A 13,923-nucleotide genomic window follows, 5' to 3' on the forward strand; every position below is an offset into this window, starting at 1 on the left:
CGAAATTAATGTGCAGAAAATTGAAGAAAAATTGCAAATGAAAAGTATTAAAAAATTCCAGAAGGTGTCGACGATGTTGGATTCCAGCCTCTTCGAAAACAATAATTTATTGTTGACTTTTATCCGCGATTCGAAAAGTCATTGCCACCTCTCGACCCTCCTCTTCGGACTGGTGCTGTCAACTTAAGTTACCATTAGTGGCGTTAGTAATTACGAGTGGGCGAGAGTCGAGTACTGCAATACTTGCGTGTACCTCGGGCAAAAATATCCTCACCTATGGCTGCTGAATTGCATACCGAAGTTCGAGAAATTGCGGTTATGCAATTATATTGCATCGGCCGCAGACCCCTTTGGGATTCGAGGAATCTCTGCGCAGCTTTTGGAAAATTCCACCCGCTGGTTGCTCGGTAAATTTAAATATTTAAGAATTTTCTTCGGTTCAGTTATTTCCCAGAGAAAATTCGGAAAATTAATTTCAGGACGAAGGTGAGGTGTGGAAACTCATTGGGGAGGCTTTTTGAGAAAGAGCATCGAACGGGAGAAAGTCTCTTCGAGTCGTCCCACGACCGATGTCGCGTTTCTATTTACCGATGATTAATTATCCCAACCGCAAACAAAAGCGGCGACACTTGACGCGATTCAGACGCAGAAGAGTCTCCTCAAAGGTACCGATGACGCGCCCTTCTGCATTATGCCAGTTCTTGAATTATTGCTGCACCCCAGAGGTCGCGAGCGCGAATGCAGCCCACAGTCGCATCGAGAATCCGAGAAATGCATATTTCCATCAGGAGGAACAAACATCCGGATGCATGTAATCCAAAACTTTCTACAAACCATACGTCACACCGGAAAGCACCGCCACGTGTCTACAAATAATTCCCCGGAAACCCCCGGAAACGAAATTAAATTCCGACCCCCAGAAGTGCATCCACCAATATCCCTAAAACATTCTTATTGTAGAAAAAATAAATCCATCCATGCATCCTGAAACCAAAGGGCGATTCTGCCAAAAGTAAAAAATTGAAAGTCCGATTCCCTTCTCCTGAAATCCAGGACCTGACAAAATGCACCCGGTGCATCCGGTGATCCGATTCAGACCGCCCGGGATTTGTCCGGGAATTTTGCCAAGGTGCAACAAATTAAAGGTCCTGTCTAGTCTTTATTAGACCCAGGCCCTGCTTTTGCTCGACTGGATGCCCTGAATGCATTTTCTGCCTTCGGCCCTTAATTCCGCGCGCAAGGACGATTCGGCTCGGTTTCATCTTGATCGAAAGAAATTATGACAATTGAGTAAGCATCCTTTAACGGGGACCCGATGACATTTAGCTTAGTGTGACATGGTGATCCCCGGGAAGGTAGCCGCGGTGATGTGCAATGTGTTCTTTTCGTCCGTGCATGACTCCCTCACCAGTACGCATAGAGACTTCGTATTATGAAAATGTATGTAGGCCCTGCTCTCGAGCGCGTGCCCATGTGTGTATATCCTTAAACATGGTGGCCATCGGTAGCGTTCTAACGCTGGTGTTAGTCATGCCTCCAGGGGTATATAAGCGCCCGCTGCTGCGGGGTCTGATAAACACTTGCCCATCAGCGATTACAGCTCCAACATGTACACGACATTGGTAAGCTAAGTACGAGACAAAGGACCTCTTTGCCCGTCTGCAAGGACTCGAAGGGACTCGGAAGGCCCGCCGAGTCGCCGCCGCGTCGAGTGCTCCTGGTGCCGACCTCTTCGGGGATCCCGGGGTCCAGGGGTCCCTCTGGACCCGGATAGTGCCACCCGCGACTTTGGGGGATTTATTTTTCATTTTCTTCGTCGAGTGCGCGCACCAAGGACCCCTCTGTCCGCAGGACGTGCCGCAGGTCCTCGGCAGGATTTCGTTTCGTGAAGTGGATCGGCGAGCCGACTTTTGTCGATACGTGATTTTCCTTTCGTTGTCAAAAATTCATATCGATTTACCGTCGACGTCACATATAAAAATATGTCACCGCGAAGGGAAACCAGGATATTTTTAACTACTTGAATTTTAATCATTAGTGCCAGCGTAGATATCGAAATTCCCATGAAAGTATCCAAAAAGCGGTTAAGGGCCATTTTGTGACTTGGCGTATTCCGTGTTTTTGAAATCATCAAAATTTCAAGGTAACCCTAGGTTTCCGGAATGCAAAAATTCCAGGTTATTTTTACTTGTGGTTAATGCGTTCCGGCGTTTGAGGAGGATGTATCGTTTTAATTAACGTGGAATTAATTGTTACAATTTCAGGTGTTCCTCGTGGCTTTGGTAGCGTGTAGCGCAGCCGCCCCCGCCCCCGCGGAGGAGCCGATTCCGATCGTGAGTCAAACGCAGGATGGACCGAACCCTGACGGGTCGTACAAATGGAGCTACGAGACCGGAAACGGCATAAAAGCCGAAGAAGAGGGCCAGTCGCAGAACGCGGGGTCGGCCGACGAGACGAAGACGGCGAAGGGTTCCTTCAGCTACACCGACAACGAAGGCCAGGCCTTTTCTTTGACCTACGTGGCCGACGAGAACGGCTTCCAACCGGAAGGAGCTCATCTGCCGACGCCTCCACCGACCCCGGAGGTGATCCTGAAGGCCCTTGAATGGATAGCGGCTCACCCCTCGAAGGAGGACGAGAACACCGTCTAATTCGGCCGAGTCCTTCGACCTGATCTCACGACTTCGAGACGAGCTCGGGGACACCCCGCGGGGGGTCCTTCCGGAGACCGGAAGTCTCCTCGACTTCCGGAATTCGATCGGCCCCCCCGACCCGCCACGACCCTCTCACCTGACTCCGGAAGAGACACGCTGTACATATTTATTATATATATATTTTATTATCTACTAAGCGAGCGAGATGAGAGAGAACGAGAGGCAATGTAACTCGCCGTTCCGAGATGCCGAGGAGTATTATCAATAAAGGTTGCATCCCAAAGGCTACGTGGATTTGGAGGCTCGGGAGGCTGGCTAACCTTCCCCTGGATCGGACGGGGATCAGGATTTAATAAAGCTCAAAAATATTATCGATACATGGTTCAGTTTAGTTTGGTCTTTCTTTTTTTTTTGGAGGTGGAATTTTGGGATGAGATCGAGGATCGAGCGCGACTGTTTGCGGGGGACATTGCGAGGGATCGCGGATGCTGAAATGGCCCGCAAAGGAGAAAGTGCGTCTCGGGTTAACGATGGCGTTGTGCATTTTGCGACATGTTAAGTGCCGTGCACTCATTGCGCGAAATCGCCGACTCGTTTGTCGGAGCGAAAGGTCACGCTAATTAGGAACGAAATCTGCGAGCTTTATTTAGGATCCGTATATAATAACCACTTGGAGGTGTACTTGGATGGGATTATGCGGATTTTCTTCTCTCCTTTATTCGGAGACGAGGGGAATACGAATGCACCGAATAAATACACCGAGTAAGCGGGACGATGACACCGGGGACACCAGTCATCTATGATCATCAGCTCTCTCAGCTATCAGAGAAACTTTCGCAGTCTGGGACTTATGCAATCACACTTTACCGAGCCGATGGCGGTGGCCTCGATTTTATATTGTTACGCGTGGCAATGGGTAAATACATGCATTTTACAAAAATGAAAAAATAAGAAATAGACTCCGCGAAATTCTGGAGAGGAAATAGAGAATGGGATTGATGTTTCTGGGAATTCTTCGAGAGCGTTAAAAATGTCGGTAGGTGATAAAAAAAGTCAGTATCCAGGGAATTTATGGCATTTATTTTTCAGACAGAGGTAAATGGTCACCACTCGAGAAGATAATCTGGATTTTTGGACCGGAGGAAGCGACCAGGAGATCATCCCGGAAGTTCGTTTTCGTCACCTCAGATCCTCACACTCGTTGCTCGGAATTGGGCTCCTTGTATGGATGCTCCTCGATGTACTTCAGGGCCCTCTGAATGGCAACTGGAATTTCTGGAGCAGGAGGAGCAACCGGAAGATGACTGCCTTGGAAGTTGGCTCCGTTTTCATCCGCAACCCAGCTGAGCTGGACCGGTGTTCCATCAGGAGCCACCCAGCTGGCACTTCCCTGAACAACTTGGGCTTGATCCTCCTCCGTCAGTTGTTTGACGCTTCCGTACTCTTCTACGGAGATCCCATTGGAGGTCTCGAACTTGGTCCTGAAGGATCCGTCGGGACCCTGGTCCTGCTCCTGTGAAAGGATGGTGTCTTGCGAGACGTCTTCGGCCGCAACCACCGCGACACAGACTGCTAAGATGGCCCAGATTGGTCTCATTTTTACAAAATTCGTCGGAATACTCAAATTCTCCGAGTTTCAGAACTTCTCACTCCCTGAAGATCGCCTACTCGATGGCGACTCCTCGCGGATCTGGCTCTATTTATGCGAATTCGACGGGTTGACATTGCGGCTCTTTTTTTTTTTCTGCGCCTGGTCCACTCCACGAAAAAGAGTGCCAAGCCTTGGAGAAATTAAAAATTCAATTTTTTTTTTCGTGGGCTTGTAATAAAGATGCAAGAGACCCCAGGGTCTCTGACTGATCAATGATGCGTCTGTGGAGGAGAAATTGCGCAATAGCTGGAAACTGGTAGCCGCACCACGTGGTCAGGAGAGAAATGAAAAATCGATGAGATAAAGGTTAACGATACCGACGATTTGTTAAGTTTAGAGATTGCGTCAATCTCGTGGACCCTCCTCGCCGCGGGCTATGAGGTCAAAATCTTTGACGCACTTTTTCGGTGCCCCTTTTTGCGCAATCTCGACGTTTCTTGTCGGAATCAAAGGGAGATGGCTCGTGAGCTGGATCGCGCGAATGCGTTCGGTACTGCTCTCGGTGGAGAATGCCGGCGGCTCGTGCACTTGCTACCTGTTACCCCCCAGTTGTGCCCCTTTCCAGGTTTAGGTGGATCACTTAACAGGATCCACCTTTTTTTTTTTTTTCAAGTCATCATAGGAAGTTTATCGCTGCAGAGCTTGCTGGACTTGTCGATCGAGCGACTCAGCCCGAGAGCAATCTCCCAACTCATCTCGGTCGGAATTTCGTCGGCGTTCGTACACAGAGGCGATTACAATTGAATCATTTTTCCACTTTTGGAACGGCCCTCGGCAATTGAGATGGAATCGCGGTAAACTGCTTTTTATCTCCTGGCATTTGCATTTACCGGCTGTCCTTCTCCGCTCTTCCGTGATTCCACAAAATGTCAGAGCACGGATTAGCATTTTTATGATAACTTGAATGTCCGTTGTTGTAATGCGAAGTATCCGAAAAATTAAATAAATTCCAAGAATTCCTCCGTTTTAAGTTCGGTAAAAATGTGGTAGCTGAAATTTTTGTAATTACCTCTGCCAACACCGGAAGAGTACTTGTAAGTTCTGCATGAAATAACCGTAAGGACACCTAGTGGTAGGTCAAGGAATTATCCGTCATCTTTGCTCGTCTGGCAAGTCGACATCTGCTGATCCTGAACCTACCGATGGCAATTATTCGAATTAATTCCTAACGTTATTAATCAAGAGGTTATCACGGATGGTTACTCCGCACGGCATGTGCATGGCTAATGCAGTTACTCGTTCAAAGACGCCAAATTTTTTGCGGTTCGGGATAAAAAATATAATGTATCCGTATGAAAAGGTCCTTACGTCTCCGGAAAAAATTTATTAGATTTTTTAATATTCTCATTTAAAATATCCATTGTAGCGATATTAAAGTAGGAGCTGAATCAGCTGATTTTTATGTGCAGCGGTCATTTTTCTTCGTTTACAAAATGGCGCGTGGTCGGGAGCGAAAATAATCAGTAGTTCTGGTCCATCAATGGTCAGTCATCGCGTGTACTCTCGGGGCATTGTTAAGGTTGATAATGATTCAGGATACCGAAGACAACGGTGGGAAGCAACCGTAATTGTCGCGGTATTTTCATGGCAAAGGTCGGCCATGATCAAGACTCATCCTTTCCCTTTCCTTTCATCGCCTGAGGAATTTGTTCCCTCTCTCTTCCAGACTCATCTTCCCTTTCAGAGACCTCCTTATCTATTCAAATCGCCCTCCTCCACCTCATTCCGAGACTCTACATTTACCCTTTACTCCGCAGGCATTAAATGTTAATCGATCTGAATTTCCTCCGAGAAGTTGAAAGTGTCGTTCTCGAGACACGAATATATGCACGAAAATAAATGCATTTATCGCATTTTTTCTTCCGAAGATTTTTAAACATTTTTAAACAAAGACCCGTTTGCTCTCCAATTCTACGATTCCATTTTCCGAAATTTCTCATATCTTCGCAACGAATAATTCGACGGCAAGATGAATTCTAGATTCTAGCAATAAAATCTTAAATTAATTATCGTTCGTTTGGAATAAAACGAGACATGGGGGTTCTTTCGACAATAGTCTTTATTTACACGTACAAAAGTCACAACTTATATTCGCATTTTGTCAGTGCAAACATGCACGTAGCGACCTTGCAGCGCACAAAGCAGCGCAAGGTGCACTGGCGTGTCTGCATGTTTGACGGTGTCTTAATCTTTCTTTTTCCCCCTTTCATCTATTTTAATTCTCCTCGTATTTTTCACACAGTAGTAGTATTTTCTCGTGGTATAGTTATATTGCCTGTGCGTATCGCGGTCTGTTACACATGTACTCTATTAAAAAATATAGAAAACTATATTTATTTTTATGGATGCGTTGGAAGCTCGGGTCGGTTGTGTCCATGGCAAGCTGGCTTCTTTACGTCAGGTCACAATTAGGATAGGATTAAAGTAATTAACCTGAAAGCAAGGGAAAAAAATTAGAGTAGTCACAAAAATACGTCTCTTTGGAGATTTCAAAAATTCCCCGAAAAAGTTGAAAAAAAAAATCGGACAAATTCGGTAAAAATTGATATTTAATATTTTTTGGGTCTTTTCGAGTTTGAGACATTTAGAGGCTAGATAGCGATTTGATATCAACCTCGTGGCGGTGGCCTGCCCTGGCCGGCATCGTCTTCTTCAGGGTGAGCCGCGTTCCACGCGAGTGCTCTTTCGATTTCTGGGGGAATTGGGGGTGCCGTGGGGATGTGGGATCCCTGGGCTTGGAATCCATTTTCATCGGCAACGAAAGTCAGACTGACTTGCTGACCGTCGGGTGCCACGTAGCTAGTAGATCCTTGAGAAACTACCGGCGTCTCACCGTCGATTTGCTTCGGCTGGCCCGACTCTTGGTGGCTGATTCCGTTACTCGTCTCGAAGCTGACGTTAAAATTCGATTAGACATTTTTTTTTAAATTCGGAAAAACCAATTATGTAGTTTCCCAAGAGTAGGGCAAGGCTCCTTGTCACTCACTTGTTAACGTAACTACCGTCGAAGTTGACTTCGAGCTGCTGAGAAGTGATCACTGCATCTTTCTCCGAGCCACCCCCAACGGGTGGCCTTTGGGGCGCGCAGAGAGTTCCTGTCGCGCATAGCGCTACCGCCAGCAACACCTGGAAAAAAGATATTTATTAACCATTTGGAGAAATTAAACGATTCTTCTAACAAAGTCACGTATTCTATATTTTTAAAGGATCAACCGAGGGAGGAAAAGAATTATCCTTGATGGCGAGCTTGGGGACTTCCGATGAGAGTGCATCCTGGTGCATCGTGAAAGTAAATTCCACGTCTTCGTAAAGGGCAGGAGGAGATGATAATGCTCGTAAACCGTTTAGCTGTATTACGTCAGTTGAAATGACATTATGAAATATAACGCAAGATGAGCGTAAAGCGTCCGCAATGAAATGTCAATTTTCTCGGCGTGTCCTTGGCGCAGGATGTGCAAACTCGCGGTGCACGGAGATATCCTGCCTTTATGTAACGCGTGTCATTAGTTTCGGTCCATTTTGCAAAACGGGGGGAGGGCAAAATGTCTTCTCGGAAGGCTTCCCAAAGCTCGACTAATTGCGCCGCTAATTGCGCGTCCACTTTCTGGTGAAACCTCGGACAAGGGAGGACATTGCGCAATTCGGATGGCTTCATAAACGCTTGGATAATTGCGGAATTGCGGAAATTTCATTAATATCGATACAGGGATTACTGTGTCGGGTTACAGGGGTGAGCAATTCCAGAGAGCGCAATGAGTTACGAGGATGATCGTTAATGATGCGTCTTTAATCAACCGCGAGGTCAACAGTTCGTGTAGGAAGTAATTCCGAAGGTAACGCGTTGCATTGACATTCTTGTATACGAAAGGAGGAGCAGACTGTTTAAAAATAATTGTGATCTAGGGAATTATATCAGAAAATAATTTCAAGCGTGGATCGGAGGATCGTCCAGAATAATCGAGAATGCACCTTGGGGATGAATTACTGAATGTTTTTTTTTCCATTGACACTAACACTTGATCTTGTCAACGCATCGAGAGATATCCGATTCGAAAAGTGACATTTAAACATAGGTGCGGCAAGTTGGCGATGCTGCAGGACGGAAAAGTGGTACAAAGTGAAATGCAAACTGCATTACCTCATACCTTAGAAGGAGATTCATCGGACTTGCACCGGAGGCACGAAGTGCACTCGGTATTCGTGATTATCCACTGCAAACTCGACTAAACGGAAAGAAATCTTGACACGAGATCCTCCGACGCGTTAAGAACTCTTCGTCATAAAAAACGGGAGGAAAGAATTGCGCTTTGAAGGAATTTTCCAAATGCGCGGAAAAATGAAGAAAATCGGTCACCCTTGATACCTCCATATCATGAAAATTTGGATTTTTCAAGATCTCGGCAAAGGGAACGAAGCTTGTCGAAATTTCGGATTTCTAGTGAAGAATTAAAATGAAGAATTGACAATTCCCTCAAAAATAATTACAGGGTAAGGGTTCGCTTAGTTCCTCATTTCATTATTTTCAACAGTTACTCTTTGACATTTATGTTTAATAACTGAGGTTTCAAATTCCGAATGCAAAATCCATGATCCACCCAGCGCACTATTTAATGCACTCTGAACGGGTTTGACTGACGTCGAAGAAAATTTCAAAAACGACTCAAAATGTGGATCGAATCCGCAGAAAATGTTGAAATATCGAAACCGACTTACCTTAATAGTGTACATAATCTGACACTTATGCTGTCGTGGAGAAGTGAAGATGCAGATGGGTTGGTACTTGTGATTCTTCGTTAGAGGCGAGGCTCTTTATATACACGGCCGTACCAACGTGGTACAGTGAAAGGGGTCATCCCTGCCCTCTTCACAATGCACTTCTTCTGACCAGTGCATCTTCGGAAAAGAAGCAGCACCACCTAGAAGTCGAAAGCTCCTCCCCATAAAAACTCGACGGTCGAAATTATGGGGCCCGAAAAATGCAAATCTGCCGAAAAAACGCGCAAAAAGCTCGCCCCTTCCCTCTGCACTTATCGAGCCTCTACGCTTTTGACAATGTCAATATATTCCCCGGTAGACATTTTAATGGTGGGTGACGGTATCAGCGAAATACCGGGATAAAGGGAGAATGATGGTAAAATGCTCCGAGGAAACAATGTCTAGGCCATCCATGGGTATGCAATTTTATTAACATTAACGCAATTAATGGCACGTAGTGCAGCTGCATCCTTTATGCAACGATTTCGGTGGCCGAATTTTTTACAGTTTTATTAACGCGTTGGGTAAAAGTATAAAATAATTACAAAATGACCAACAAATCGTTTATGGAGAACCTCTTTTACGGTCGATTTATACTCCTCGCATAACTTCCTCCTTCAATTTCTTTATTAAATCTATAAATAAATTTCGGAATTTCATTAAGCTTCCCAGTTATTCGCGGAGGCTTGCATCACGTCATTCATGTGTCAACGCAACGTTAGGCACGCATTTATTGTCGCATAGTGCGTACTAGTATAGACAATGCACGTTAAGTGCATTTCTTGGACTCGTCATTCCGTCATCAATTATTCGAGACAGTTGTTCTACACATTTTTTGATATAAAAAAGAAAAAGCCGGCCATTCGTTACTTTTTGCACCTTACGTGTGCGTTTCGATTTCACCCGCGTTCAGGGATTTTGTAACGATTTTCAATGACTGCACCGTCCGATAAGTGCATGTCTTCGCGATCAAGTTCCGTCATCTCGGAGGATGAGATCGACCATGCATTGCATACTTGCAGAAACTATGCACCGCACACCAGTACACTGTCGTGCCATAATGTTCGTCCTTTGGCGTTGCGTTTCGAGTTGCATAATCATATTTAATAACCGCAGCCTCTGCGAATAGCCTCTCTTCGGATATACTTTTCGCAGGTGCTGCAGGTGCATCGCTGTCAACCGGATAAGATGCAGCGCCCCTGCAGTTAGGATCACGATATCGAGACGTAAACGTCGAACCTTGACGAAGAAATATATAATAAATGATAATAAATAATTTACACGTGAATTTGAGAGGCTCTTTGAGCCGATGGATGACGAAAGTGAGCTCGGAGTCATCTCGATCAGAATTTGTCCCCAGGCGTAAAAATATGCACTTCCATATGAAATCATCCAGCCCTTTGGAGATTTCCTTTCACTGGCAGGTCGTAAAAAAAAAATTCCATTCCGACCAATCAAAGATAGGTTTACCGCTAATGAATGTTCCGAAAGTTGTCAAGCGGCTCCGCAATGCAAGAATCTGCCTCTCGTCGCGCGTAGGAATTAATAGAAAAGGAAAAGGACTTTACCCGGCACGTAATCATTATCACCGTTTCATTGAAAGTGTCAGGAGGTACAAATGTTAATCCGGCCACGTGGGCGGAAGAAAGTTGGTTAACTACATTTTTACATACAATTATCCCCGAATCCTGAGGACTCGAAGCGGGGGAAAAATTTATATTAACAATCGTAAATGTTTGATTAGACGAGGAATTAATTAGAATAGTGATTTGCGCGATGCAGGTGCTTATTAAATGGAAAGGAGAGATCGGAGGACTGGATTTTCATAAATCGTCGCCAAGAGGGAAGACGAGCCTCTCGGAGGAAATATTAATCTTGTCGCGAAGATCTCTCGCAGAGGATCGACTCTTCCTCCTTTTCCAACACGTCCTTCACCCAGTCGATGTTCCAATATTGGAAGAGCGACGAGAGCAATTACCATGGACACTCGCCTGCACTTTTGCAAGGCCCTCGAGATGCACATATCCGAGCACCCAAAATGCCCCGGCGCTGATTGTTTCATGAATATTCATTTTATCTGCGAAAACGACGTCGTGCGTTTTTACAGGAATTTGTGAAAATACATGAAATATTGCCAAGAGATTCAATGATTAATCGCGACGATCGCTGCAGCTGTCAATTCGACGACCTTTGAAATATACCATCGAGTAGTTTGTGAAATCGGGATTATTTCTACAGCGAGGGAAGACCAAAATTTATGCAGTTTGACGAACTGGTTTTACAGAGTTCTTTGACGGGTTACTGGACTCGTGCAATACATATCCTGGTAATCGGACGTGCTCTTATCACGTGGCTGTATAAATTCCAGATACAGGAACGTAAAACTAGATATTGATATACGCTTTTCGAGGTGGAAAATGGGACGCGCAATAAATATAAATTATTTAAATATTTTGTTTTAATTCTGCATCGAAACTTCCGCATCGTATAGTCGTCCTTTAACACCGTCATATTTATCTCCGCATTGAACGCTTATTCCTTGATCGACCAGATATAATTGCGCGGCGATCACTCGCGCTATTATGATCGAACATCCGAGTTGCATCGCGCATCCGCATATGCGTTTTGCGATGCATTTTTACGACCTTGTACACACGGCAAATAATGGTCGTTCGTATTTGAAGGAAACGACACTCACACGGATCTCCGTTGCGTAGGTAGAAAAACTCTGGCATTTTTCAAATTCCGAGGTTGGAAAAAAATCGGCCTTGACTTACGTCGTTATTAAAAAAGGAGAGAGAAAATTGCAAAATTAGTTCGGCTCCGATTGGACACTGGCAAATAATTTTTCGACCCTCTAAAATGCGTTAAGTTGCGCAAGAGTTAATAAAAACGTGTTCGTTCGGTATTTCCATAATTTTTTAGCGAGTCGAGACGGCGACCGAGTGTAATGCATTCACGAGTCCGTTCACCCGATAATGTAGTTCACGTTTACGTCAGAAAGGTCTGCTCAGGAACCTCGTCTGGAAGTGGTCTAGCCCAGACCTTGAGACAGTTCACTTTCACGTTACAAGTTATTCTTGGTGAACCGTCTCTTCATTAACATCGCTTTGTACGCTACGAGCTATTTATTACTCGCTTCGCGCTAGACCGAGCAAGAGTCGGATCTTGAATTGCGGCAACTTTTTCCCCTCGAGTACTCTCTGCAAACTCGCCGAAGAGACCCGGTAGCCGAACGAGTTGCACAAGCCTGCAGGTAAGTGCACTTTGCGTGGAAACAGGTGCCGGAGGGATTGTCGAACATTTTTTATTTCAGAAAAAGACATAGCATTTCAAATGAATTTTGTAAGGTGCAAATCAGAACCCCATCGCCTTGTAGACCGGAGATCCGAAGTTCGGTGGAAGGCGCGGGTCTTCCGGCATCTCTTCCAGGTGGCCTGCAGGTTTCAATTTCGCGATTAATTCCCTTCGACCGGATCAATTAGCTCCTGGAGGAATTCACGATCGTTACATCAGGTGGGCGCCAAAGGCAGATGCATGACACACGGAGGCGTAGGCCAAGTATTCGTGTTAGTATGTCGGGAGGCTGGACCGAGATGCAAGTTGCGCGTTTTGCGCGCGATTCCGTCCCAAAGGCTCGATAATACGATGACTAAGGACTCATCCGCCAATTTCTGGTAGCGGTAGCTAACACTGTCGATAATAACAATGGCAATAATGGCCGGCAGTCCGGAGAGTGACCATTAAGGTAATGGAAGGTAGCGACGAGGCGTCGTGATTCGAGACCGAGGTAAACGCACGGAATGATCGATCTCAGGGCCAGATTCCCTGGAAGTGATTACGAGCACCTGCCAATGACACCCAGGACCAATTTGAGAGGACCTATCTAAATTTCTCCCCCTTACCCCTGTCTATCTCTCGAAGACCCCCAGCAGCGACTCCCTCTCACCTTGCAGCCTACGAACGAGCGCTTAATTTAATTAAATTAATTTCTGGAATTTTCCAGTGGCCCCAAGAAATTTCCATAATTTTTGTGGAGTTTCTCGCTCGTTCTCTTGCACGTCCCGTGCAACAATTGCATTTCAGGCATCCGCAAGTATTTATTCCTCGGCTTCGTTCCCCTGCATTTGCGGGTCGTGGCAAACTATCCGCTGGAAAGCATCCATCTCCGGTTCACGATTCTCTCTTGTCGCTCCCTGCTCGTCTTCGCCAAATGATTAGGAGATTTCATTACTCGTAATGATCGAGTAGCATACAATGAGACTCGAGCTCGGCTGCGGAAAGTCGACCACCTCGGCGATGACACCGTGAGAAAATGTCTTCCGTCGAGGAAAGGGCATTCCACTCCACTCCTGAAATTCGATATCGGCATTATCTGTACTGTTTAAATTTATTCTCATTAACATAATTTCCCCGCGATATTACAACAGTGAGGAGGCCGGAGAGGATCACGACAGGCGATTAACTGAAATTAGATAATCACAGCCGTGCATTTTTGGGGTGTAAACCGTGCATTACCATATTTCAGCGTTTCCTGGAGAGCAATAATAACCGATAATGATCGTCTTAAAAATATAATGAACATCCCCGGACGATGGAACCGTCTCGCGGATTACTAGATAAATTATATAGAATTTTTCTTCCCTTTTACACGAACGCGATACGCGAAGCGACACCCCGACCTTCCATACAATGGCTCGAGTCCGAGAAATTAATTATCGGGAAGGCTCATTACTTGCGCCAACTACCTATTTACCCTATCTCCCGTGTCCGCATCACTGTCGTTAATAAAGGACCGTTCGTTAATTCATTCCGCGACGGCGATTTATCTGATTCTGTAGAATTGGACGGGAGTCGAGCGTA

General features: G+C 45.6%; 3 protein-coding genes across 4 annotated transcripts; 1 reads left to right on the forward strand and 2 right to left on the reverse strand.

The window, feature by feature from the left end:
• The first annotated feature begins 1,541 nt into the window (after positions 1–1,541).
• Positions 1,542–2,938, forward strand: LOC105703030 (endocuticle structural glycoprotein SgAbd-4). The gene is made up of 2 exons (XM_012431084.2): positions 1,542–1,622; positions 2,265–2,938. Exons 1-2 carry the CDS (start codon positions 1,608–1,610, stop codon positions 2,649–2,651), a joined length of 402 nt encoding a protein of 133 aa, XP_012286507.1. The 5' UTR covers positions 1,542–1,607; the 3' UTR covers positions 2,652–2,938.
• Positions 2,939–3,846: 908 nt separating this feature from the next.
• On the reverse strand, positions 3,847–4,251 carry LOC105703028 (endocuticle structural glycoprotein SgAbd-1). The gene has a single exon (XM_012431081.1). The coding sequence runs from the start codon at positions 4,249–4,251 to the stop codon at positions 3,847–3,849; it is 405 nt and encodes a 134-aa protein (XP_012286504.1).
• Positions 4,252–6,346: 2,095 nt separating this feature from the next.
• LOC105703034 (endocuticle structural glycoprotein SgAbd-3) lies at positions 6,347–9,088 on the reverse strand. 2 transcript variants are annotated; one of them, XM_012431090.1, is made up of 4 exons: positions 9,019–9,088; positions 7,292–7,431; positions 6,920–7,197; positions 6,347–6,738 (listed from the first exon to the last, which is right to left on the reverse strand). In XM_012431090.1, exons 1-4 carry the CDS (start codon positions 9,031–9,033, stop codon positions 6,734–6,736), a joined length of 438 nt encoding a protein of 145 aa, XP_012286513.1. In that variant the 5' UTR covers positions 9,034–9,088; the 3' UTR covers positions 6,347–6,733. The 2 variants fall into 2 exon arrangements, with proteins under 2 accessions (XP_012286513.1, XP_012286514.1); XM_012431091.1 differs by lacking the exon at positions 6,347–6,738 and having other exon boundaries at positions 6,915–7,197.
• Positions 9,089–13,923: the final 4,835 nt, after the last annotated feature.

Source organism: Orussus abietinus, unplaced genomic scaffold (assembly GCF_000612105.2).
Source record: "Orussus abietinus isolate OABI.00-Male unplaced genomic scaffold, Oabi_2.0 scaffold65, whole genome shotgun sequence".
Classification (NCBI taxonomy): Eukaryota; Metazoa; Arthropoda; class Insecta; order Hymenoptera; family Orussidae; genus Orussus; species Orussus abietinus.

Excerpts from the sequence above, each read along its gene's own strand:
- LOC105703028 (XM_012431081.1), bottom strand. The coding sequence starts at position 4,251 with ATGAGACCAATCTGGGCCATCTTAGCAGTCTGTGTCGCGGTGGTTGCG.
- LOC105703034 (XM_012431090.1), bottom strand. Across the intron at positions 7,198-7,291 it reads GACGGTAGTTACGTTAACAA|CTTCGAGACGAGTAACGGAA; the intron begins GTGAGTGACAAG and ends TTTTAACGTCAG.